This window comes from Neovison vison, chromosome 13 (genome assembly GCF_020171115.1).
Source record: "Neovison vison isolate M4711 chromosome 13, ASM_NN_V1, whole genome shotgun sequence".
NCBI lineage: Eukaryota > Metazoa > Chordata > Mammalia > Carnivora > Mustelidae > Neogale > Neogale vison.
The window spans coordinates 96,048,700-96,074,864 of NC_058103.1; the positions used below are offsets into that span (position 1 = coordinate 96,048,700).

At 38.2% G+C, this 26,165-nt stretch overlaps 2 protein-coding genes and 1 pseudogene across 2 annotated transcripts; 2 read left to right on the forward strand and 1 right to left on the reverse strand.

The window, feature by feature from the left end:
* Positions 1 to 7,625: 7,625 nt before the first annotated feature.
* Positions 7,626 to 8,618, forward strand: LOC122894636 (olfactory receptor 11H6). The gene has a single exon (XM_044232400.1). It carries the CDS (start codon positions 7,626 to 7,628, stop codon positions 8,616 to 8,618), a length of 993 nt encoding a protein of 330 aa, XP_044088335.1.
* A 5,486-nt stretch (positions 8,619 to 14,104) lies between these two features.
* On the forward strand, positions 14,105 to 15,085 carry LOC122893305 (olfactory receptor 11H7). The gene has a single exon (XM_044230227.1). The coding sequence runs from the start codon at positions 14,141 to 14,143 to the stop codon at positions 15,083 to 15,085; it is 945 nt and encodes a 314-aa protein (XP_044086162.1). The 5' UTR covers positions 14,105 to 14,140.
* Positions 15,086 to 21,215: 6,130 nt separating this feature from the next.
* Positions 21,216 to 22,182, reverse strand: LOC122894637 (annotated as a pseudogene).
* Between the last annotated feature and the right edge of the window lie 3,983 nt (positions 22,183 to 26,165).

Sequence of the window (26,165 nt, forward strand, 5' to 3'; positions counted from 1 at the left end):
AAAAAACTTAACAGACTCAACATCCAGAGAACAAATAATCCAATCAAGAAATGGGCAGAAGACATGAACATGAACAGACATTCCTGCAAAGACACATGAAAAAGTCAACAGACACATTAAAAAGTGCTCAATATCACTTGGCATCAGGAAAATACAAATCAAAACCACAATGAGATACCACCTCACACCAGTCAGAATGGCTAAAATTAACAAGTCAGGAAATGACAGATGCTTGCGAGGATGCGGAGAAAGGGGAACCCTTCCACACTGGTGGTGGGAATGCAAGCTGGTGCAGCAACTCTGGAAAACAGCATGGAGTTCCTCAAAAAGTGGAAAATAGAGCTACCCTATGACCCAGCAATCGCACTACTGGGTATTTACACTAATGGTACAAATGTAGTGATCCAAAGCAGCACATGCACCCAAATGTTTATAGCAGCAATGTCCACAATAGCCAAACTATGAAAAGAACCTAGATGTCCTCCAACAGATGAATGGATAAAGAAGATGTGGTATATATATGCAATGGAATACTATGCAGCCATCAAATGTAACAAAATCTTGCCATTTTCAATGATGTGGATGGAACTAGAGGGTATCATGCTTAATGAAATAAGTCAATCAGAGAAAGATAATTATCATATGATCTCTCTGATATGAGGAATTTCAGAGAAAGGGCGGGGGTTCGCTGGGAGTATGGACGGAAAAAATGAAACAAGATGGGATTGGGAGGGTGACAAACCATAAGAGGCTCTTAATCTCATGAAACAAATTTAGGGTTTCTAGGGGGTTAGCAGGTAGGGTTAGGGTGGCTGGGTTATGGCCATTGGGGAGCATATGTGCTATGGTGAGTTCTATGACATGTGTAAGTCTGATGATTCACAGACCTGTGCCCCTGGGGCAAATAATACATTATATGTTAATTTTTTAAATGTGGATGGAACTAGCATGTATTATGTTAAAAAAAAAAAAGATAAGTCAGAGAAAGACAATTACCATATGATTTCATCCACATGTGGAATTTAAGAAAGAAAAAAAATACAGATAAACATCAGGGAAGGGGAAAAGAGAGAGAAGCAAACCATTAAAAACTCGTAATGATAGGGAGGGAGACAAACCATAAGTGACTCTTAATCTCACGAAACAAACTGTGGGTTGCTGGGGGGAGGGGGGTTGGGAGAAGGGGGGTAGGGTTATGGACATTGGGGAGGGTATGTGCTTTTGGGTAAATTGGAAGGGGAGGTGAACCATGAGAGACTATGGACTCTGAAAAACAATCTGAGGGGTTTGAAGTGGCGGGGGGGTGGGAGGTTGGAGTACCAGGTGGTGGGTATTATAGAGGGCACGGCTTGCATGGAGCACTGGGTGTGGTGAAAAAATAATGAATACTGTTTTTCTGAAAATAAATAAATTGAAAAAAAAATAATGAAAGAAGAAAAAAAAACTCGTAATGACAGAGACAAACTGAGGGTTGATGGAGGGAGGTGGGCAGGCTGAAGTTCTAAATGGAGGATGGGCATTAAGGAGGGCAGGTTGTGATAAGCACTGGGTGTTATATGTAAGTGATGAATCACTAAATTAAATTTTGATTTATGAATCACTAAATTATTCATAAAACCAGTATTACACTACCTGTTAACTAACTACAATTCAAATAAAAATTTTTAAAAGAAAACAAAGCTAAAAAAAGGAATTTATCTTATATGTAATAGAGTTTTAACTTGACAGAGAAAGACAAATAGCATATGATCTTCTTTGCAGAATATAAAAAAACAAAACAAATGCATAAAAAATAAAAAGCAGAATCAGACCTATAAATGTGGTAACTGGTGGTTTCTAAACGGGAGGGATGGGACAAATGGGTGGATGATACAGTATGGAATGAATAAGTCATAGGAATAAAAGTTACAGCATAGGGAATGTAGTCAATGGTATTGTAATAGCATTGTATGGTGACAGATGGCAGCTATACCTGTGAGCTTAACATATAAAGTTATTGAATCATGTTGTACACCTGAAACTAGTATTATACTGTATGTTAACTAGCTAGAATTAGAGTAAAAAATTAAAAATTTTAAAAATAATTTTAAAAAGAATGGAAAATTACAAATACACTCCTGAGGCTCTTGAACCATATCAATCATATTATGAATATATAGACATTTACAAAATATTTTCATATCTAGTACCTCATCTCATTTTCATATCAGCCCTATGGAGTACACAAGGAAAAATTATGTGTCTAATATTTAAAATTTGAAATGAGCCCACCAAACTCTCACAGCTATAAGTGAAAACACTCAGGCTAGGACCAAGATTTTCTGTCTTAGTTTTCTTTTACCACCTTGTCTTTAGGCTCAACTCTGCTCCCACCCATAAAAAGTACCCTGCTTTTATCCCAGGTCACCCCATTTCATATGATGCCTGAATAACCTTCTTCACCACTTCCCTGCCTTTCCCAGTCCTCTTTCAAAAGCCTGATGCTTAAATGCAGTCCTGCTTGTGAGATACAATCACCTGTAATTCAGCTTCTAGTGCCAGTTATCTCTACAAATATTCCTAACTCTCTCTCCAAACCATGATCGATTAATTCCTGATCCTACTGAAATCCCTCCCAAACTTAGACGCTATTTCATACACCCACTCCTTAACCCAGACTTGATCCTCTACACAGTGGTTCTCAAACATCAGCATGCAACAGAAACACATGGCAAGTTTGTTAAAACAGATTGCTTGGCCCACACCAAGTTTCTAAGTCAGAGAGGAGCCCGAGAAGTTGCATTTTAACAACTTTTCAAGTCCCTGTTGGTACAGGGACTACATTCTTGAGAACCTGCTCTGTCCTTATACAACCTCACTCCTAAACCCAGTAGTGTTCTCTCCTGGAGTTCTTGTTCCCTCAGATTCTCTGCCTCATCTTGTTTTTCTCCTTCTCCTGATACCAATGTAAGAATTCTTACCTCTGGGAAGCCTGGGTGGCTGAGTTGGTTAAGCAGCTGCCTTCAGCTCAGGTCATGATCCTAGTGTCCTAGGATCGAGTCCCATATCGGGCTCTCTGCTGAGCAGGGAGCCTCCTTCTCCCTCTGCCTCTGCCTGCCACTCTGTGTGCCTGTGCTCACTCTCTCTGACAAATAAATAAATAAAATCTTTCTTAAAAAAAAGAATTCTTACTTCCTGCCTCTGAGCCATTTATAGTGCTAAACCTTCATTTTTACTAATATTGCATCAGTTAAGTCAACAAATTACAAATCTATTTTTATAGAAGACTAAGTTTTTCAAACAAATGTTTTCAAGCTACACTTAAAATTGACAACGGAAATTCTTTACCTTTTGTTGAATATAATAAAAATTAAATAAATTACATATAAACAGAAACGTTTTAGAATTTAAGTGCTTATAGGCTTGGCACCAAGATAAAACAGATTTATCTTGGATAGAGAGCTCACCCTCCCAGCCCCAAACCCACTATCCCCCTCCTCCCCCATCTCGTACTCTCTCTATCTCTCTCTATCTCTCTCTCTCTCATTAACCTGTCCCATTCACTCCTCTCCTCCTTCATCCCTCAGGTAGATGGGGTCCTTAAAGGAAGGATAATTCCACCAAGAGGACAATTTTCTCTGCCTCTCTTGGGTGTTTATTCTGACCTCTGTGTCTTACTAATCAAACCACTAGGGGAAATATGCACAAATATAGGCAGAATTAAGTGCATGCCCAGAGATACATGAACACATGCTTTCCAATGAACATGCTGAATGATTAATCCGATTCAGGAAGGACATGTAAATTTTTAATAATGACTGGCATGAAAGATACATTTCATTTAGTTCAGAATACTAAAGGAAGGAAGTCTATGGGGCCACAAATACTGCTCTCCACTCATGAATGAGCCTTTAGGTTATTAAATGAGGTACTCTTATGGCTGAAGTTTCTCTCACATCTTCCTCTTGGAGCAGAAACACCATCAGGTATGTAAGGAAAGTCTGCCCACATCAGTGTGTCACTACTCCTATATACCCACTGCTGTCAGACTCTAAGAGCATGCTGGTTCTCTTGTAAATCTATCCTTTGTTCCTTTGTTCTTTACTAAGAACGTGTTAGGTCCTGCAATTCTCTTTTCCTAACACACTTCTGTTTGGGGTAATATGTTCACATTAAGGACTCACTCTAGTATCACAAAGTTCCCACTATACAACTCACTTAGGGAACATAGGGTTCAAATCCCTTGGATGTTTTGGGGTGCCACTAAACCTTCAGTCAGAATGGAGCCCGAGTATTGTACCACTTTGTTTCTAATATTGATCAGCAAAGTTTTGGTTGACAAATATCCTTCATCAAGGGCAACTAAAGCAGGATGTTCTTATTTTTCAGAATACTTAATAAGTAACAAGTGGGAAATGGAAACCAAGAGAGTCATAAGCAGACTCTCTTGTCCTTTTTCATTTACCAAATTTATCAAATTACCAAATTTACAAATTAACCTTAAAGATATAAATATTTAAAGGGAAAAGAATCCCTGCACTTCTCTGGGCAAGAGGCTTAAATCTCTCAAATGAGTGGCGGGGTTATGAAGAAGGATATGGCTTCCTTATCCATTCAAATAGAATGGACTCTCCATGCTCCTTGTTTCTCCTCACCTCTCCAACTGTTCTTTTGTTGTATCACTTGAGGTGAGTAGAAAGAAGTGGATTTAAGTTCACCCTTTGAGCTACTAATAGGTGCACTTTAATGCGGAGGAAGAAGAAACAGATGCAGTAAAATTCCAAATAATCTGAGAAGTCCGTTTATCCCTTTTTCTGATCCCATATTCCACAGGTAACTAAAATTTCATGGCAGCACAAATGTCAAAAGATCCTGGACATCATGAAATCAGAGGACCAGGAAGAAGGTAAGACTTATGAGGTCTGGTTCCAAGTCAAAAATCATGAACTGGATTTATATTTCTTTTCTTGGTGACAAAAACTTCCTGGCTTGTGATTAAAGTAAACCAATTCATGTCTCATGTCTCTGTCTACTGTCTTGAAAAGCCAAAAATATTTATGTCAAAGTTGGCAATCATGTGACTCCTCTCATTACACTGATTTATCTAAATTATTATGAGCTATAATATCTTTTTCAGCCCCACAGTATGTAATTGGGTATGTGCCATGAAACACTGTTCAAGACACTACAGATGTAAGTGGCAGTCTTGACTGCTTTTATAAGTCATAAGTTTCAAAAGGGGAGGAATTTTATTTTTCATGCTTACCATTGTGCCCCAGGCCTTAGCACACTGCTGGGAATATAACAGTGAATAAACATATGTTTAATGCCAGTGAATAAGTAAGTGAATAATGTGCTAAAATTTAAATTCAACATTCAACTTTTTTTATTATAAGCCAAGTAACTATATTTTCTGACCAAAAGTGACAGCACATGGTCTGACAAATATTATGGGGGGTATATTTGAAATTATAGCTCTCCTAGAAATTTTGATACATACGGTCATAGTTGTAGTCTATTGAACTAACTTACCTGGACAAAATTTAGATTTTCATGAAAGTCATGTTTAGTCAGAGTCTTTTTTCATCATTTTCATCATTTTAAAAATATCATTAATCAAAACAGATATACAAAGTTGCCTTGGCAATAAAAACTTTACCTTCGGGCGCCTGGGTGGCTCAGTGGGTTGAGCCGCTGCCTTCGGCTCAGGTCATGATCTCAGGGTCCTGGGATCGAGGCCCGCATCGGGCTCTCTGCTCGGCGGGGAGCCTGCTTCCTCCTCTCTCTCTGCCTGCTTGTGATCTCTCTCTGTCAAATAAATAAATAAAATCTTTAAAAAAAAAAAAAAAACTTTACCTTCTCAGTTTGCTCCAGGTTTGATCAAATACTGAGAAGTAGACCTCATGTGCTCTGAAGATTATTTAAATGGCATAAAGATGCAATTTTGTGAATATCTTAGCAGTAACATTAATAAATAATATGGCAAATTATCTTACATATGTAGTCAAGATATCACTAAATTTAAAATATTTAAAATAAAAAAGTGGTTTCACCCAGCCAAATATCTTGAATTTTAACCAGGAAACTTTAAGACAAAGAAATAAGAGTGGATATGGGGCACCTGAGTGGCTCAGTCAATTAGGTGGCTGACTCTTGATTTTGGTTCAGTTCATGATCTCGGGAATTCTCTCTCTCCTTTTGCCCCCCATCCCTTGCTAGATAGATTAGATAGATAGATGATATAGATAGATGATAGATAGATAGATAGAGAAAGAAATAAGCCTGGATCAATAATTCTAGAGAGGTTGTTAGCAACATCCAAATTTATCCTCATGTCTCAATTCCTAACTCAGCCACTATGAGGACAATCTTTCTGGTCTCGGCATATCCTAAAATGACCTTTCTAATTCATTATTTGAGGGAAAAGCAAGATGATGAATGGAAAGTTATGGTGTTTAAGGCTTAATTCCCAGCCAAAAAAAAAGAGAGAGAGAAGGAAGTACATTGTTTTGTATACTAGACAAAATTGGCATATCCAGCTACCAGTTACCTCAAAACTCTAGCCATGATGTAGAATAGTGCAGCTTAGGGGGAAACAAGCCAGGGAAAATGGTGGTATCCAGAAAAAAAAAAAAAGTAACGTATATGGGACATAATAGTTTCCATCTGTTATTTAAGCCCCCTCATCATCACCATAGTAGAAGAGGAATGAGACTTATTTTGTATAGCTTCAGCAAAGGAGAGTACTAGGATCAATGCATAGAAGTAATAAAGGAGACAGATTTTGCTCAACATTAAGTACTTTGAAAGAACCAGAGTTCCTCAGGAGGGAATGAGCTAAATTGTTCTACAAATCCAGATGCCACCTAAAAGAATGTAACTTAGAGAGGGCTACAAAAATAATTTTCACACCATTTTACAGAATCCTGAGGTTTCTAGAGCACCTCCCTCAGAAACAGAAAAGCAAGGGAGCTCAAGACTCCCACCACATAGTTCCACTTATCTGCTTTTTATTGGATTTTAGTATGTGAAATTCTGAGTAAGAAAACAATTTATTGCTTCAGATTTCTATTCAATTTTGTTTCAAAGTAGAATATATCCAAAGTGCATACTTACATGTAGGATATCCAAGAGGCAATGATTTTAACATGTAAGATGATACGTTACTAACTCAGGCTTACAGGAATATTTGAAACGAAGTGAGGTTTGCTCTAAACCAATCTCTAAATGGGGAGTGTATCTAGGAGCTACTGCCTATTTTTGCACATTTAAGTAAACCCCTTAAATTTCTCTGAGCCTCAGTTTTCTTTTTTTTTTTAAGATTTTATTTAACAGAGAGAGAGATCACAAGTAGGCAGAGAGGCAGGCAGAGAGAAAGGCGGAAGCAGGCTCCCCACCCAGTAGAAAGCCCAACATGGGGCTCGATCCCAGGACCCTAAGATCAGAACCTAAGCCAAAGGCATTGGCCCAAATCATTGAGCCACCCAGGTGCCCTGAACCTGTTTTTTTTTTTTTTTAAATCTGTTAAAGAGAAGGATGAAACACACCTCCTTACAGCGCAAAGAGTCATTTGGAAAACCAAACGAAATAATGTAAAATAAAAACACTCTGTACATTAACAAGTGTATTGTTAGCAAAACCTAAAAATGTTTATTATTATTCACTCCTTAGTTACTTCTGTTTCTCTAACAGTTTTGGAATCCCAGAACACAACAATGCATTTTGTGACTGAATTTGTCCTTTTGGGTTTCCCTGGTCAAAGGGAGATGCAGAACTTTTTCTTCTCATTCATCCTGGTGGTCTATCTCCTCACCCTACTGGGAAACGGGATTATTGTCTGCATAGTGAAATGGGACAAGCGTCTTCACACACCCATGTACATCTTCTTGGGAAACTTTGCCTTTCTAGAGATCTGGTACATTTCCTCCACTATCCCAAACATGCTGGTCAACATCCTCTCTGAGACCAAGACCATCTCCTTCACTGGATGCTTCCTCCAATTCTATTTCTTTTTTTCACTGGGTACCACAGAATGTTTCTTCTTATCAGTCATGGCCTATGATCGATACCTTGCCATCTGTCGCCCACTACATTACCCCTCCATCATGACTGGGAAGCTCTGTGTGATCCTGGTCTGTGTTTGCTGGGTGAGTGGATTTCTCTGCTATCCAGTCCCCATTGTCCTCATCTCCCAACTTCCCTTCTGTGGACCCAACATCATTGACCACTTTGTGTGTGACCCAGGCCCACTGTTCGCACTGGCCTGCATCCCTGCTCCTTCCACTGAGCTCATCTGTTACACCTTCAACTCACTGATTATCTTTGGGCCCTTCCTTTCCATCCTGGGATCTTATACTCTGGTACTCAGAGCTGTGCTTCGTGTTCCTTCTGGTGCTGGTCGAACTAAAGCTTTTTCCACATGTGGGTCCCACCTAATGGTGGTGTCTCTATTCTACGGAACACTTATGGTGATGTATGTGAGCCCAACATCAGGAAACCCAACAGGAATGCAGAAGATCATCACTTTGGTATATTCAGCAGTGACTCCACTCTTAAATCCCCTTATCTATAGTCTCCGAAACAAAGACATGAAAGATGCCCTAAAGAGAGTCCTAGGATTAAGAACTAACCAAAAGTGAGATGTTTTAGAGGGTATTATGCTAAGCAAAGTACATCAGTCAGAGAAAGACAAATACCCTATGATTTCACTCATATCTAGAATTTAAGAAACAAAACAGATGAACACAGGGGAAGGGAAGGAAAAATAAAATAAAAACAGTGAGAGAGGTAAACCATAAGAGACTCTTAACTCTAGAAAACAAACTGAGGGCTGCTGAAAGGGTGGTGGGTGGGGAGATGGGGTAACTGTGTGATGGGCATTAAGGAGGGCATGCGATATAATGAGTACTGGATGTTATACGCAACTGATGAATCACTAATATCTATTCTTGAAATTAATAATATATTTTATGTTTACTAAATTGAATTTAAATTAAAATGGAGAAAAAAATAAAGAAAAACAGAATTTGTCACTTCTGGCCTTATTTATAAAAGCAATAAAAAATGGCTTCAGTAATTCATGTTCTGGATCATACTTAAGTAGAAGAAGATACTTTTTTCCCACAGTTCCTTAGCAGTTCAAGTTCAGCTCACCAATGAAAAAGGCTAAATAAAATATTGTAAACATGCATACTTTTCTAAGTAATTACATTCTGTTATTATATGTATGTTATTTGTCTTTGATGTCTCTTCACTTGTTTAATCTTAGCTGGTGGAAAGAATGAAATGCATGCATACCTGAAGCCTTTCAATAGGTGTGTGATCTTCTAAGTTCAGAAAATATTCTTTAAAAACAATGGACCAAAGGGCTGCAAAAAAATTAATAAATCCACCCAGTAAAGGACATTTGCCATTGTTTAAAGCTGTGTTTCACACCAAAAACAGAGTAGAATTTATACTTCCATTACGTAAAGTACAAACTCTTCCTCCATTCAAATCCCTAATTCACAACACTGCCCATTCAGTCCCTAACCCTTGCACTTCACAATAATCCAGGATCTATAAAGAACTCCTCAAACTCAACACACACAAAACAGATAATCATATCAAAAAATGGGCAGAAGATATGAACTTCTCCAATGAAGACATACAAATGGCTATCAGACACATGAAAAAATGTTCATTATACTAGCCATCAGGGAGATTCAAATTAAAACCACATTGAGATACCACCTTACACCAGTTACAATGGCCAAAATTAGCAAGACAGGAAACAACATGTGTTGGAGAGGATGTGGAGAAAGGGGAACCCTCTTACACTGTTGGTGGGAATGCAAGTTGGTGCAGCCACTTTGGAAAACAGTGTGGAGATTCCTCAAGAAATTAAAAATAGAGGGGCACCTGGTGGCTCAGTGGGCTAAAGCCTCTGATTTGACTTGGGTCATGATCCCAGGGTCCTGGGATCGAGCCCCACATCGGGCTCTCTGCTCCGTGGGGAGCCTGCTTCCTCCTCTCTCTCTGCCTTGCCTCTCTGCCCACTTGGGATCTCTCTCTGTCAAATAAATAAATAAAATCTTAAAAAAAAAAAAGAAATTAAAAATAGAGCTTCCCTATGACCCTGCAATTGCACTACTGGGGATTTACCCCAAAGATACAGATGTAGTGAAAAGAAGGGCCATCTGTACCCCAATGTTTATAGCAGCAATGGCCACGGTCGCCAAACTGTGGAAAGAACCAAGATGCCCTTCAACGGACGAATGGATAAGGAAGATGTGGTCCATATACACTATGGAGTATTATGCCTCCATCAGAAAGGATGAATACCCAACTTTTGTAGCAACATGGACGGGACTGGAAGAGATTATGCTGAGTGAAATAGGTCAAGCAGAGAGAGTTAATTATCATATGGTTTCATTTGTTTGTGAAGCATAACAAATAACATGGAGGACACGGGGAGATGGAGAGGAGAAGGGAGTTGAGGAAAATTGGAAGGAGAAATGAACCATGAGAGACTATGGACTCTGAAAAACAATCTGAGGGTTTTGAAGGGGCGGGAGGGGGGAGGTTGGGGGAACCAGGTGGTGGGTATTAGAGAGGGCACGGATTGCATGGAGCACTAGGTGTGGTGCAAAAACAATGAATACTGTTACACTAAAAAATTTTAAAAATAAAAATAAATAAATTTTAAAAATTAAAAAATAATAATCAATCTATATGTTCTCCCAACTGGACATCTTTATTCATAGCTTTCCCAAATCAACTGTGACAATACCACTTGTAATATGCAATAATAATGTCTTAAAAATATTTTTATGCCTCTCAGGAAGCTATAGGACAAAGTCTCAGTCAAAAAATTACTAAGAGAAAATTATACCAAGAACAAATTCCATCTTTGTGCCCAAACACCATGTTGAAACAGGAAAGCCATTAGCTGAAAGGCCAATCTTCTTAAAATCAAAGTATATCCTTTTAGTATGGCCATGTTGGAAATGAAATTAGGTGTTCCAGGAAGATAGGCTTGCTGGTTCTAGGTGATTAAATATTCTCATAAAGCATTTCTAAAACCTTTTTACCACCAAAGAGTTTTTAGCAACAGTGGTCAGAGAACATGGGGCATTTGGGGGCAATATTCCTTTTAAAGTCAAAGTTTTATCTTAAAAATAATCACAAATTATACTTTCTGTTCCATGTACATATTTGGTGTAATACAAAACAATTTTCTCTAAGTGAAACTGTCCCTTCAGGAAGACATCTAATTAGGGGCTGTGTGTATCCCATGGCACAGAATCACATACTCTGTTTGAGAAGCACAAACTTGAGATTATGAGGTCTCCAGAGAGGCAATGTAGCACATTACCTACTAGTCACTTTAGGCCAACATACCAGAAATACTAATGAAATCCCCAGGCAAGAAGAAAGAAGGTCCCTAGGGAAGGAATGGAAACTTTAAGATCATATGAAGACATACCTCAGAATTCTCAACAATGGGTAAACTGACACATAAATTAAAACTAGTTCATAGCTTTAGCACACTCTGTTGTAAATAGGCCACTAGAATCTTACAGTGCAAGGGAAGAGAAATAAGCCATGCAAAAATCTTTCACACAGGGCTTCCACATCAAGGGCAGTGAATGAGAGAATCTTTGTGACCTCCCTATGAACTCTCCCCAGGACCTGGGAAAGCTTCCCAGTATATAGGAAACATCATCTCTGATGGGCTATTATGCACCACAGGTAGGTCTAGTCACCTTTTTCGCATTTGTTCATAGAATATGCTCAAGAGACTGAGTATCAAGGAATATTGGTTACTCACAATTCAAAGAGATGAAATTTTCAGAGTATTTAGATCATCCTGGAACTTACATTCCCCCAGATTAGTGCACTAACTGGTGCCAAAGTCATCCAAAGGTCTTTCCCTTCTCAGGAAGTGGCTGGAACACCACAAGTGATGTGATTTACATAGATATTTTGAACAAAACAGTATGGAACTAGTTCCACCCACTGGGACCAAAACCAAGAAAAAACAGGGATTTGTTTTGTTTTGGTCTTCTCTCAGCTCTCCCCTCTTTGTCCATTCCATTACTCATCTCCATCTTTAGAAGAGGTGGCATTAAAAAAAAATTTTTTTAAGGACAAAATCAAATCAGTGTATATAATTTAATGGTGAATATATTAGGAATTGCCTCTTATAATCATGTTGAAAATTATTTGTGAAATTCATTTATCATGCTTTTCCTATAGCTAATAGTTATTCTGTGAGGTCTTTTATTTTTTTTTTAAGAGTAGTCTATAGCTCAAATACATAGACCTTACATATTTTGATTTTTAGTCAAAGTCTGTGAATCAAGTTATTGTTGTTATTGTTCCAGGTAGTAAGTGGATGCTCGCTGCATCATTGCTTTCTTGTCTTGTTGAGAAGAGAGTTCTCTTGCTTGGAAATGCAGAGTTCCCATAGTGGGGAACCATTGTTTCTTGCACAATGATGTGTTCTATGGAACCCTGAACCAAAACAATGATCAATGCAGGTTAGTTTACTTCTTCATAATCATCCTAGTTCAAAAAATTAAAAAGAATTTATCCCCATCTTTCAATGTCGTTCTCTTGGTTTCTTGTCCTCAAGACTATAATGTTCTTTGACTTAACCGTCCAATAGGAAGGTTGTGTTTGCTTCTAGATGAATAGGTTAATAGTTCACTTTATGCATTATTCATTTAGTGAAACTGCAACAACCGCTTCACTATAAGTACATTTATATTACTTAAATAACCTCACTAAATAGAAGGATTTTTTCCATTTGATTATGTTCAGTGAGTACTATGAATATTCTATACACACCACTTCTTTTTTTTTCCCCAATTTATTTATTTCCAGAAAAAACAGTATTCATTATTTTTTCACCACACCCAGTGCTCCATGCAAGCTGTGCCACTTCTATCAAAACTGTTTTTAAGGAAAACTTTAAGGAAATATTTTGTTAAAAATTTCTGAAATCTACCATTGTACTCTTTTCTCTGAGTTGTATTTGATTCTTAAAAAGACATCTTTGAAAGAAAAAAAAAGACACCTTTGATGATGATGTTGTAAAGGGAATAAGGGCAAGTCTTGTTTTCTATCAGAATTGGGGATATTGTTTAAGTAAACTAAAGTAAAATCTTCCAAACAGTGAACTTGAAGAAAGACTTGTGACAGCAATGAGAAGAGCTTTAGAAGACAGTCTCCTGGTGATTTTCATTTTCTTCCCCAATATGCTGCCAATGTCATATTAATCTTTAATGAGATATTTTAAATGGACATGAAACATGATAAATTATCGTGTGAAATTAATCATTGGGTGAATTATAATGACTTTACATGGCTAAAAACAAAGGATTAAATACAAAATTGTAAATGAGCTTTAGTGCAATGTAAACATCTTTAAGAAATAGTAGTAAGATGAGTGCTGTGAAGTGTGTAAACCTGGCAATTCACAGACCTGTACCCCTGGGGATAAAAATATATGTTTATAAAAAATTTAAAAAATTTTAAAAAAAGATAAAATAAAATTTAAATGTACTCTCATTATAAAAAAAAAGAAAAAGAAATAGTAGCAAGAGTTTACTATCTGGATATCTTTGTTGATTTTCTTCCAGCATCATGAAAAAGTGAGAGAAAATAAATGTAATGGAAACAGCTCAAGAAAATGGTGGGGGAGACTGACAGGGAGAGATGTGAAAGTTTAAACCATTTAAATCTATAGAATGTGTCAAATACACACCTATTTTTAAATGATAGCATATGTGTACTCACATTTTGAAGTGAACTGCACTGTTATATATGAACAACTTTCACTGAAAAAAATTAAATATAAAACAAACCCTTTTTGCCTCTAACTCAAGTATTTCTTTCTACCAAAAGAAAGGTGAAATTTAACTGATTGTGCCCACTGACAAATAGTTCAAGAGCCTAGAATCGTACATTTACAAAGAATCAGGACGAAATGGCTCACTCAGAACAGAGCAGGATTTACTCAAGACTTGTTTTAGGATTTTTTTTTGTTTGTTTTAGGATTTTTAATACATTTGTCTGATCACTCAAATTGCCTGTCCTAAGAAAAGTTTCAAAGGTTTCAGTAGCAAAGTGACTTACCACTATCTATCTGTCTTCTCTCCACAGTCTGGAGACCATGAATAAGTCAGGGATATCTACTGTGACACAGTTCATCTTGTTGGGCTTTCCTGGTCCCTGGAAAATACAGATCACCCTTTTCTCAATGACTTTGTTGATCTATATCTTGACTCTAACTGGGAATACAGCCATCATTTGTGCAGTGAGATGGGACCATCGGCTCCATACCCCTATGTATGTGCTCTTGGCCAACTTCTCCTTCCTAGAAATCTGGTATGTGACTTGCACAGTTCCCAACATGCTGGTCAATTTTCTTTCCAAAACCAAGACCATATCATTCTCTGGTTGCTTCACTCAATTCTACTTCTTCTTTTCACTGGGCACAACTGAGTGCTTCTTCCTCTGTGTCATGGCCTATGATCGGTACCTGGCCATCTGCCATCCACTGCACTATCCCTCCATTATGACTGGGCAGCTCTGTGTCACTCTGGTGTCTCTTTGTTGGCTCATTGGTTTCCTTGGACATGCAATTACTATTTTCTTCATTTCTCAACTACCCTTTTGTGGTCCCAACATTATTGATCACTTTCTGTGTGATGTGGACCCACTGATGGCATTGTCCTGTGCCCCTGCACCCATCATAGAGCATGTATTCCATTCTGTGAGCTCTCTTATCATCATTACCACCATTTGGTACATTCTTGGGTCCTATGCCCTGGTACTCAGAGCTGTCCTTAAGGTTCCTTCTTCAGCTGGGCGGCAAAAAGCCTTCTCTACCTGTGGATCCCATTTAGTTGTAGTGTCTTTGTTCTATGGAACCATAATGGTGATGTATGTGAGTCCCACATCTGGCGACTCAGTTGCTATGCATAAGATCATCACACTGATCTACTCTGTAGTGACACCAGTCTTAAACCCCGTCATCTATAGCCTACGCAATAAGGACATGAAATTTGCCCTCCGTCAGGTCATTTGTGGAATGAAAATCATCCAACCTTTGTGAAAAGGTTTTGTCAAAAACAGTGATTCATTTTCTGAAAGTCAAACAGTAATCCTCTTCTTTCAACCCAAATGGACTTGGCTTTATTCATAACCATGATGGTCCTGTGTTGCAAGGCAAAATTCATCATGTTTTTTACTCCATTTTGATGAACTTTTAGTTTCACAAATGTGTTTCCATGGAAAGAGATTTCCTCCCCTTATAGAGAAAAAAATAACTCTTAAAAATCTTAATATTTATTTCTAGGAAAGTTTAGACTTTTTCAGTATGCAGTTTCTGTCCAGACAACTTTGTTAAAAGATGTTAATTTATTGATTATTTGCTTATATGGCTGTCTAATGCTTTGCCAAAAAGACACATAACACATAAAATGCCTTTCCTCCTAGATTTTTGGCAGAATATTTTGGTTTCCCTCCAGATCATACAAATATTTCACCTTTTATTGGATTTTGGCAGACACCCCACACATCAATATTGGTACACTAAGAGATCATAAAACTTCGGTTTCACAGTTCTTACTCATTACCCTCATCAACTGTATACAAGGGGAGACTGGAAGTTTGGTATAAGCCATGAGGAAAAATATATTTGGTGAGTTGTTAGTATGCAATTACCACAAAGAAAATGGGCCATAACAGAAGCAAACTGAATTCCCACCCGTAACAGAGCAAATATAGAATACTCACCTTTAGCCTACTTAGGGCTTATGGAAAGTAACAAACTTAGACCATCTTGAAAGGGATTTCACCCAAAAGCACTACTTGGAGAATAAAACAACCCCAAAAGTGAGTCTATATGGTGTGCATCACCAGAATCCAGGGATGAAAGAAGTCCTAAGTAGCCAATCAATGAAGCATTACCTATACCATAGAACTACGGTTTAGAGAGCACCCCATACCACCACCAAAAAAAGCACTCCATGAGAGAAAAATCAACATACAAATTTCTGTCAAATAAAAGGGCAACAATATCAGTCAAGAAAAAACTTTTCACCTTTACTTTTCTCCCACCTGGAACCTAGAGTAAACAAAGGCAGTGTAGTCATGTGGGAGAAGAGGAGTAAAAAGGTAGAGGAAAAGAAGTACATCAAGCCTGAGTCAGACCCAGTCTTGAGGAATAAGTTTTAATTTGGATAAAAAAATTAAAATTTTGGCTTTAGACCTTCCAGATCTGGATAAAGAAGACCCTGTATTAATGCTAAAGATAATCAGAAAACTACCACATTGGCCCAAGGTATTATCCACAAATGGAGAAAATTGAACATTAGAAAATGTTTGAAGTGCTGAGAAAAATTAAAATTCCTTTGTATTTATACCCTACCAAGTCTAAAACAAGCAATTAAATAATTAAAGTAAAAAATATTTTTTAAAATGCTATAGCCTAGGGGCGCCTGGGTGGCTCAGTGGATTAAAGCCTCTGCCTTCGGCTCAGGTCCTCGTCCCAGGGTCCTGGGATCGAGCCCCACATTGGGCTCTCTGCTCGGTGGGGAGCCTGCTTCCCCCTCTCTCTCTCTGTCTCCCTCTCTGCCTACTTGTGATCTCTCTCTGTCAAATAAATAAATAAAATCTTTTAAAAAATAAAAAAACAAAAAATAAAACAAAATGCTATAGCCTAAAAAGAAGAAAACCCTCACCTGAAGACCAAAAGATATCTCTCTGAAAGTGTTATTGTGCAATTGGATAGGACTATACTTCAAGGTAAGTAGAGGGATCGAAAAAAGGTGGGAAAGGAATCATAAAATCTACTTGGGAGGCTACTAAGGACAAGTTTGAACTATCTACTACAGTTTTGTCTTAATTCTGCACTAATATTTTAGTGATTCAACTGAACTCATTACCTAAAGAAGGAACAAAAATTATTTTGTATAAAATAGCTCACACATATCTTACTACTGCAATGTATTAGAGGTTGAATATGTAGCTATACTTGTCAAACACCTATTCTTTTGTTAAGATTTGATTCAGACAACACTTCCACTAGAAAGCCTTCCAAACATCTTCAGGCTGTGCTGTGTCCTTCATAATGCATCTAAAATACACTAAAAAAATAAAATAAATTTCATCATTGTACTTACATTTTTTGAGGTGAGTCTATTATATGTCTGTCTCTTCCCCCAGAGTGGAAGCCCTTTGAGGATGAGGAGAGGATCTTATCTTTTCATTCCCAGCATGTTACAGGATAATTGACAGACTTACAGTAAGTGTGTAAAGAAAGGAAGAGTTTTGGGGTTTGTTTTTTTTTTTGTTGTTGTTGTTGTTTGTTTTGTTTTTTTGTTTTTTAGAGAGAAAGAAAGCACGGTGGGAGGGACAAATGGAGAAAAAGCCGCAAGTAGACTCTATGCTCAGCAGGGCTCCATCTCACAACACTAAGATCATTACCCGAGCCAAAACCAAGACTTGGATGCTTCCAAGACAGGCACCCCAGAAAAGAAGAGTTTTTAGAATTGGATGAATGAGTTAGTTCTTAAATCAGTCCTCACTAGTATTAAATATATTTTAGTCACAAAACCATTAACTGGTTATTTACATTTTTTAACATTTAAGAAACTTATCTATTTTAAAAAAGCAAATGCATATACATATAATGGTTTTGATGTCTTTAAAATAATTACATTATTCAGACTATGTCATAGTTGCTATTCTCCTAAAATTTTTTAATTTTCTATGCAGGTACAATATAAATAGATATGCCTTATTTTTTTCATATTAATATTGTCTTCTTATAGTATAAAATGGTAATAAATACATACCTAGCAATAATTACTTTATATGTAAATGGTCTAAATGCTCCAATCAAAAGACACAGGGTGGCAGAAAGAATTAAAAAAAAAAAGGCCCGATCTATGTGCTGTTTATAAGAGTCCAAAGACACAGACAGACAGAAAATGAAGGAATGGAAAAACATTTACCTTGGAAATGGAAGAAAGAAGGAAAATAGCAATAATTATATCACACAAAACAGACTTTAAAACAAAGACTTAACAAGAGACAAAGAAGGGAATTACATAGAAGGATTAATCCAACAACAGGATATAACAACTGTATATATATATATATATATATATACCCAACATTAAAACACTTAAATACATAAAGCAAATATGAAGAAAAATAAAAGGAGAAACTAATGATAATAATACTCTAATAATAGAAGATTTTAATACTCCACTTACATCAATGGATAGATCATCTAGGCAGAAAATCAATAAGGATCCATGATTCCCTTCATATAAAGGTTGATATCCAGGGTCTATAATGAACTCCTCAAACTCAACACACACGAAACAGGCAAACACATCAAAAAATGGGCAGAAGATATGAACAGACACTTCTCCAATCAAGACATACAAATGGCTATCAGACACATGAAAAAATGCTCATCATCATTAGCCCTCAGGGAGATTCAAATTAAAACCACATTGAGATATCACCTTACACCAGTTAGAATGGCCAAAATTAACAGAACAGGAAACAACATGTGTTGGAGAGGATGTGGAGAAAGGGGAACCCTCTTCCTCTATTGGTGGGAATGCAAGTTGGTGCAGCCTCTTTGGAGAACAGTGTGGAGATTCCTCAAGAAATTAAAAATAGAGCTTCCCTATGACCCTGCAATTGCACTCCTGGGTATTTACCCCAAAGACACAGATGTCGTGAAAAGAAGAGCCATCTGTACCCCAATGTTTATAGCAGCAATGGCCACAGTCGCCAAACTATGGAAAGAACCAAGATGCCCTTCAACAGATGAATGGATAAGGAAGATGTGGTCCATATACACTATGGAGTATTATGCCTCCATCAGAAAGGATGAATACCCAAGTTTTGTAGCAACATGGACGGGACTGGAAGAGATTATACTGAGTGAAATAAATCAAGCAGAGAGGGTCAATTATCATATGGTTTCACTTATTTGTGGAGCATAACAAATAGCATGGAGGACAAGGGGCGTTAGAGAGGAGTAGGGAATTTGGGTAAATTGGAAGGGGAGGTGAACCATGAGAGACTATGGACTCTGAAAAACAGTCTGAGGGGGTTGAAGTGGCGGGAGCACTGGGTGTGGTGAAAAAATAATGAATACTGTTTTTCTGAAAATAAATAAATTGGAAAAAAAAAAGAAATACTTCAAAAAAAAAATTATTTGAGAGCTAGAGAGAAACCAGGGGGAAGGGGCCGGGAGGGTCCTAAATAAACTCGGGACTGGGCAAATAACCCAACACAGGGCCCAATCCCACGACACTGAGATCTCGACTTGACCCAAAAACCAAGAGTCAGATGCTCAACCAACTGCATCACCCAGGCTCTTCATTCTTTTCTTTTTAACTTAATATTTCTCTTCCTTCCTTTTGTCCATTTTTTGTTGATACATCAAATCCTTGGTGGAACAAAGAGGAATATATTAAATAAATAAATTTTTTAAAAGATTTTTTTAAGTTTTTTTTAATCTATTTATTTGACAGAGAGATCACAAGTAGAGAGGCAGGCAGAGAGGGAGGCAGAGAGAGGGGGGGAAGCAGGCTTCCTGCTGAGCAGAGAGCCTGATGCAGGGCTCAATCCCAGGACCCTGAGATCATGACCTGAGCCGAAGGCAGAGACTTAACCCACTGAGCCACCCTAGTGCCCCAAAAGATTTAAGTAATTTCTAAACTCAAATGGGACTGCATATTACAACCCCAAGATCAAGAGTCACATGCTCCATCACATGAGCCATGAGGCACCCCAATAAATGCATTTTTAATTAAACATTTTGGTAAATAAGTAGTCCTAAGTTAAGAATTGCTTAGAGTATGATTTTTTATTCATATGGGATCTTTACTTAATTAGAAATTTTATTAAGCCTTATCCTTAGTGTATACTATTGAGCAGGCTTCCCCAGAATTCAGATAAAATACTCTTCATTGTGACCTCGACCTTCTAGATATCTAATACTGACTATGTCTCCAGGCTCATGTACCATTTTCTTCTGCATGGCCAAAATTAACCTTTATTGTCTTTGAAAACTCCATAATATACCTGTACTTATGTGGAATTTATGTCCCCTAGGTTTCTGCATAGTGTATTCCCTTAGTTTAAAATATCACCTCACAAAAACTCTCTCTGACCATCTGATCTAAATTATGCCCTATCCTACCACTGTAATTTTTGTATACTCTCCATTTTTCCTTTTATATAACTTAGTATCTTTGATATTATAGATCTATGTGTTTATCTGTTTATTGACTATCTCTCTCATAAATACGAAAGTTTCACAAAGGAAAGATAGCCTAGAGGTAAATAAATGGATGGGTTAAATGTACCAGCCCCAGATGCCAACTGATTATTTGATCAAAGAGTTGGGCCAAATCACCTGGAACTGTCATCAGATTCATCTGTTATCTTCACCTCAGTCTCTTAGAATTGCTGGCTTTTGTTCTGTCTGCTTTCACCTCTTCTGGGCTGACCTTCAACTCAACCTTCCTTCAAATGAAACTAATGCAAATTGCAATGCTCCTAAGAGCTAACCTTTGCTTTTTCTTAAGATTTATTTATTTGAGAGAGAGAGAGAGGACGGTGGGGTAGGGAGGATCCTCAAATAGACTCCACACTAAGCACAGAGCCTAGCAGGAGGCCTGATCCCAGGAGACTAAGATCATGACCTAGGCAGAAATCAATAATCAGATGCTTAGTCTTTTAGATGTCGATTAAATTTAAAAATTTGGTTCAGTTATGACTTATAGATTGGCACTAATTTCCTTTAACATGAGCAAAAAGGTGAGTGCTCTTCTACTAGAAGTAGAGATCATTTGACTAGAAAAATTAAGTGGAAGAATGGATTCAGGTATTAAAAGTCAAAAAAAAATTATGAGGTTAAGGACTATATGAATGACCACAGATAACAAGCAAGTAGTTATTGGAGGTGAGGGTAGGAAAGTCCAAAGTTAAGACACCCAGGTCACTTAATTCAAGTAACCATCTATCAAGCCCTGATTTGAAGGCAAGATCTTGTTTAATTGGGCATACTATTCTCCTATATTTAACTAGGCATAAGTAGATGAATTTCAGTCTGCATCTCTAGACACAAATGAATAGAGACCTACTCTGAGTCTGCATCTCTAGGTACAAATGAAGACCACTTACACAGAAAGAAATGAGGAAAAATTTTATGATCTTTGTCCACTCATGAGTTTGCATTTGCCTTGACTAATTCCTGTGCACATATAAGTTTTTCTCAAGGCAGCTTTCATGTCCTTACTCTGGAGACTGAGGATCAGTGAGTTTATAGGTGGGGTCACCGATGAGTACAACAAGGTTACAATCTTCTGTATCCCACCTGGATCTCCAGAGGTTGGCCTAATGTACATCACCATGATGGATCCATAGAAGAGACACACCGCAGCCAGGTGGGAACCACAGGTAGAGAAGGCCTTACGTCAGCCAGCTGCTGAAGGGACATGCAACACTGCTCTGAGAACCAGTGTATAGGACCCAAGGATGAAGAAAAAAGTGATGAATATAATAAGAGAGCTCAATATAGATCAGGAAAGCAAATTCCAGGCACAGGGATGCAGGACAGGGCCAGAAGAGGCCCAGGGTCACATACAAAGTGGTCAATGGTGTTGGGGCCACAAAAAGTGAGTTGTGTGATAAAATAGATAGGGATCGGATAGCAGAGGAAAGCTGTGACCCAGCACAGGGCCACCAGGTTCATGCAGAGATGGTTGTTCCTAATGACAGGATAATGGAGAGGCTGGCAGATAGCCAGGTAACGATCAAAAGCCATAAGGGGCAGTAAGAAGGTCTCAGTGGTGCCCATGGAGAAGTAGTAGAACTGGAAAAAACAAGCTATGAAAGAGATGGTTTTGGTCTCAGATAGAAAGTTCTTTAATGTATTGGGAATAGTTGTGTTGATGTAACAGATCTCCAGGAATGAAAAGTTGGCCCCCAGAATGTACATGGGAGTGTGAACCCTGCAATCCAGCTTCACTGCACAGACAATGGCCCCATTCCCCATCAGGTCAGGATGTAGGACACCAAGAACAGCATGAAGAGGATGATCTGAACCTCCCTGGAGCATGGAAAACTCAGGTGTATGAATTCAGCCACTGTGCTGACTCCTGACCTATTCATGGCTTCCTAAGGGGTGGAGAAGAAAAGTGACAATGACAAAGATGGTCTTATTCTTTCACCATCAAGATTATTTCCTTTGTGGAGATTCCTAGCTCCCTCAGATTCTATTATTCCATTAGATAATAAGATAACTATACTGCTGAAGACTATGAACTTTGGAGAGTTCTTGGTATGATCAGACTTTGAATCTTTATATTCTCTCAGTTCTCCTTCAGATTTTCCTCATGTTCTGTGACAAGCAGCTTGGAGAAGGTAAATGACAGTACTCACAAATGTAGCTAGGTATAAAATTCAAGTATTTCTATCTATAGATTAAGAGATATAGTATAAAATTCAAGTATTTCTATCTATAGATTAAGAGATATAGACCTTTGTTAGTGGATACAGAATTTCAATTACTTAAATCTTTGGAATTAGAGACACAAGTGTTAGGCATCAGAAGAGGAAGAAAGGTAACAACACACAAATCTTTATGCATTTCACAGTTATTCTGGATCAGTGTTGGTGTCTTAAGGTCATCTGAACAGCTGGATAAAAGGCATCACACGTACCATCTATTCTTCAGTGTTCATTGTGGTTTGTTAACTCAATGAAAATTTGAACTCCCAGACACCTACATAAAATGGCTTTCATATCAGTTCCATCTTCTACCTGTTGAATTAAAATACTTCTGTAAAACCTTGGTCTAGGTTAAATCTCTACTTATAGGTAGAAAACCTGAGCAATGTATCTGGTCTATTATTTAAGGATTTTTAGGGTTTTGCCTAAAGTATCACTAAGTGTCCTAGAAGGCCTCTGTTCTTCTGGTTATGGATAGATGCAGAGGCTCACAAACATCAGATACTCCTAAGAAGAGGTCTCTGGGAACCAAGAACAGTGCTGAGAGCCATAAACTGTCCCTCTGGACAAAGAGTCCCCTTCCACTTCTTCACACCCTTTGTCACTCCCATCCTACTCTAGATGTGGAAGATTAGCATTGTTGTGGGAAGTTGAAGGAGAATCTTTGTGAAAACTTGCTTGTCTGAGACTTAGATGTTGTGTGAGTTCCATGGTGAGAAAAACAAAACAAAGTCTATGAAATTGCCTACAATTCTGTTGTTAGTAGTTTGGTCTTATTAATTTATTTAAGGATCCCTTCCATTAATGAGGGGCAGTCATCATTTGGGCCTGAATGACCCAAGTGACATGATTGAGTGATGATATTTATTCATAAAATATAATGCAGAACAGAGATCTAGTTGCCTTTAATAAAAATATTCTGGCTAAGACTGTTTATGTATGAGTTATAAAATGCATTACTTTCCAGGTTGTGTAATGCCCATAGCTTTGAGGATGATCTTGATGATTGCAATTAGTGACACAAGGCATCGGAGTCATTCAGAATTTTTCACATCACACTTCACTGTAAGGCTCCTCTTTGTGACCAGATCATGATTGGCAAAACCAAACTGTCAGTTAATTCTTCTGTAGCAGGAATTCAGAGAAATGCAGAAGCCAAAGAAACCATGGGGGAAGAGATGTAAAAGGAGGAAGTATTTGTTGGTCATTGTGTATGAGACTTACAAGGCTTTATAAGCTGTGTGGGAGTGAACTCACTACCCTGGAGTGTTCAGTCATGTTCTCCCTCCTCGAGATACCTGATCATCTGTTCTGTGGCAGAGCCGAACACGGCTAAAGTCAGAGAGAGCTGAAGTTTTTTCTGCCCTGCTCTGCACAGCCACTTTGTCAGTCCTTTCCAGATGTCACTTCACTCACATGCTATTTCCCCCACAAACCTGATTCTGACTGGATGCACTTCAGGTTAATAAGGACAGACTTTCATACTTCCTCATCCTCACCTCTCTCACTTCCCTGACTTCCAGCCCTCTCAGTTATAAAGATGAACCTCCTTACATTCTTCATGTAGTGGGAGGGAGGTGCTGCTGTTTCCACAATCACATAAAAGAAGGCAGAGCTAAAAGGCACATCTAAGAACTGTCCTATACTTGTAGGTCTTCTGAACCTACCTCCTTACAGATTTGGCAGGTGTGACTTGAATCTTCTGTTTTATCTACAGCAGAAGGAGGCATGATGGAGGGCATGGCATCCTTGGTAGAGAGCAGCCCAGAGAGGGTGCTTGCTTTGCTGGACACACGATACTAATTTAGAGCAAAATTGGCATATTTGTTGCACAATAAGAGAATTATCTATGTTTCTCTGAAATCTGTGTCTGATTCCTCCTAGGGGATATAGTCTCCTGTGAATTCCAAAAGTGAGAATTTATAAGAGAGGACTGTTAGTTATATCCCTAAGATATATTCCCTCAGGAGCCCCTTGATTGGCCTTTGTGACTCCAGTTCCCATGGTGATCAGATACTCTCGTCTATTCTTAGAGCACACACTTACTTACTTTGTTGTATAAACAGATTACTTTTATGATGGTGCAATCTCTATAGCATCACCAGCTTAGCTTAAATGCAAGATTTTTATCTTCTTATTCTTTTTTATTCAGTTTTATTTGAATATTTGAGTCATTTTTTGAGTTTTAAAGTCTTATCTGTCAATATCAGAGTTATGACATCAAAGTTCTCATTCTCGGGGTACCTGGGTAGCTCAGTGGGTTAAAGCCTCTGCCTTCGGCTCCAGTCATGATCCCAGTATCCTGGGATCGAGCCCCAAGTCGGGCTTTCTGCTCCGCATGGAGCCTGCTTCCTCCTCTCTCTCTGCCTGCCTCTCTGACTGCTTGTGATCTCTGTCAAATAAACAAATAAAATCTTAAAAAAAAAAAAAGTTCTCATTCTCATTCCTGTTGTCTCACTCCATGGCTTGAAGAGTGTTATTTCCTTTCTCTGGTAACAGGCTCTCCAAATCAGGTCTGTATTTCTAGTAGGACACTGAGAAGTAAATTCCATTTCATGTTGGACAGGTCCCAGGAGCAGAGACAACAGGGTATGTGATGAAATGCCAAAGTTCTAGAGATACCTCCCATTCTAGTCCTTGAAAGTATTTCAAACTATTTTTAGCAGATGTCTGAAGAAGCAGATATGAATGCTGAAATTTTCTGCTTCTTTTAAGCAAGACATTAAAAGAAGTGTCTGAAACTTTGGGTCCCCTTTGTTCTCTTTCTTTCTTTCTTGGGTGTTGTTGACATACTACATTATTTTAGCTTCAGGTATAGAATACAATGATTTGATACTTATATATATTGCAAAATGATCACTACAATAAGTCTAATTAACATCTATCACCATACATAATTACAAAATATTTTCCTTGTGGTAAGAACTTTTTTTTTAATATTTTATTTAGTTGACAGAAAGACACAGCAAGAAAGGAAACACAAACAGGGAGAGTGGGAGAAGGAGAAGCAGGCTTCCCACAGAGCAGGGAGCCTGATGTGGGGCTCGATGTAGGGCTCGACCTGAGGACCCTGGGATCATGACCTGAACAAAAGGCAGATGCTTAACAACTGAGCCATCCAGGTACCCCCTTGTGGTAAGAACTTTTTTTTTTTCAATTTATTTATTTTCAGAAAAACAGTATTCATTATTTTTTCACCACACCCAGTGCTCCATGCAAGCTGTGCCCTCTATAATACCCACCACCTGGTACCCCAACCTCCCACCCCCCCCCACTTCAAACCCCTCAGATTGTTTTTCAGAGTCCATAGTCTCTCATGGTTCACCTCCCCTTCCAATTTACCCAAATTCCCTTCTCCTCTCTAACGCCCCTTGTCCTCCATGCTATTTGTTATGCTCCACAAGTAAGTGAAACCATATGATAATTGACTCTCTCTGCTTGACTGATTTCACTCAGCATAATCTCTTCCAGTCCCGTCCATGTTGCTACAAAAGTAGGGTATTCATCCTTTCTGATGGAGGCATAATACTCCATAGTGTTGTTGTTTTTTTAAAGATTTTATTTATTTATTTGACAGACAGAAATCACAAGTAGGCATAGAGGCAGCAGAGAGAGAGAGGAGGAAGCAGGCTCCCTGCTGAGCA

Coding starts and splice junctions, on each gene's coding strand:
- LOC122894636 (XM_044232400.1), top strand. CDS start 7,626: ATGTTTATTATTATTCACTCCTTAGTTACTTCTGTTTCTCTAACAGTT.
- LOC122893305 (XM_044230227.1), top strand. CDS start 14,141: ATGAATAAGTCAGGGATATCTACTGTGACACAGTTCATCTTGTTGGGC.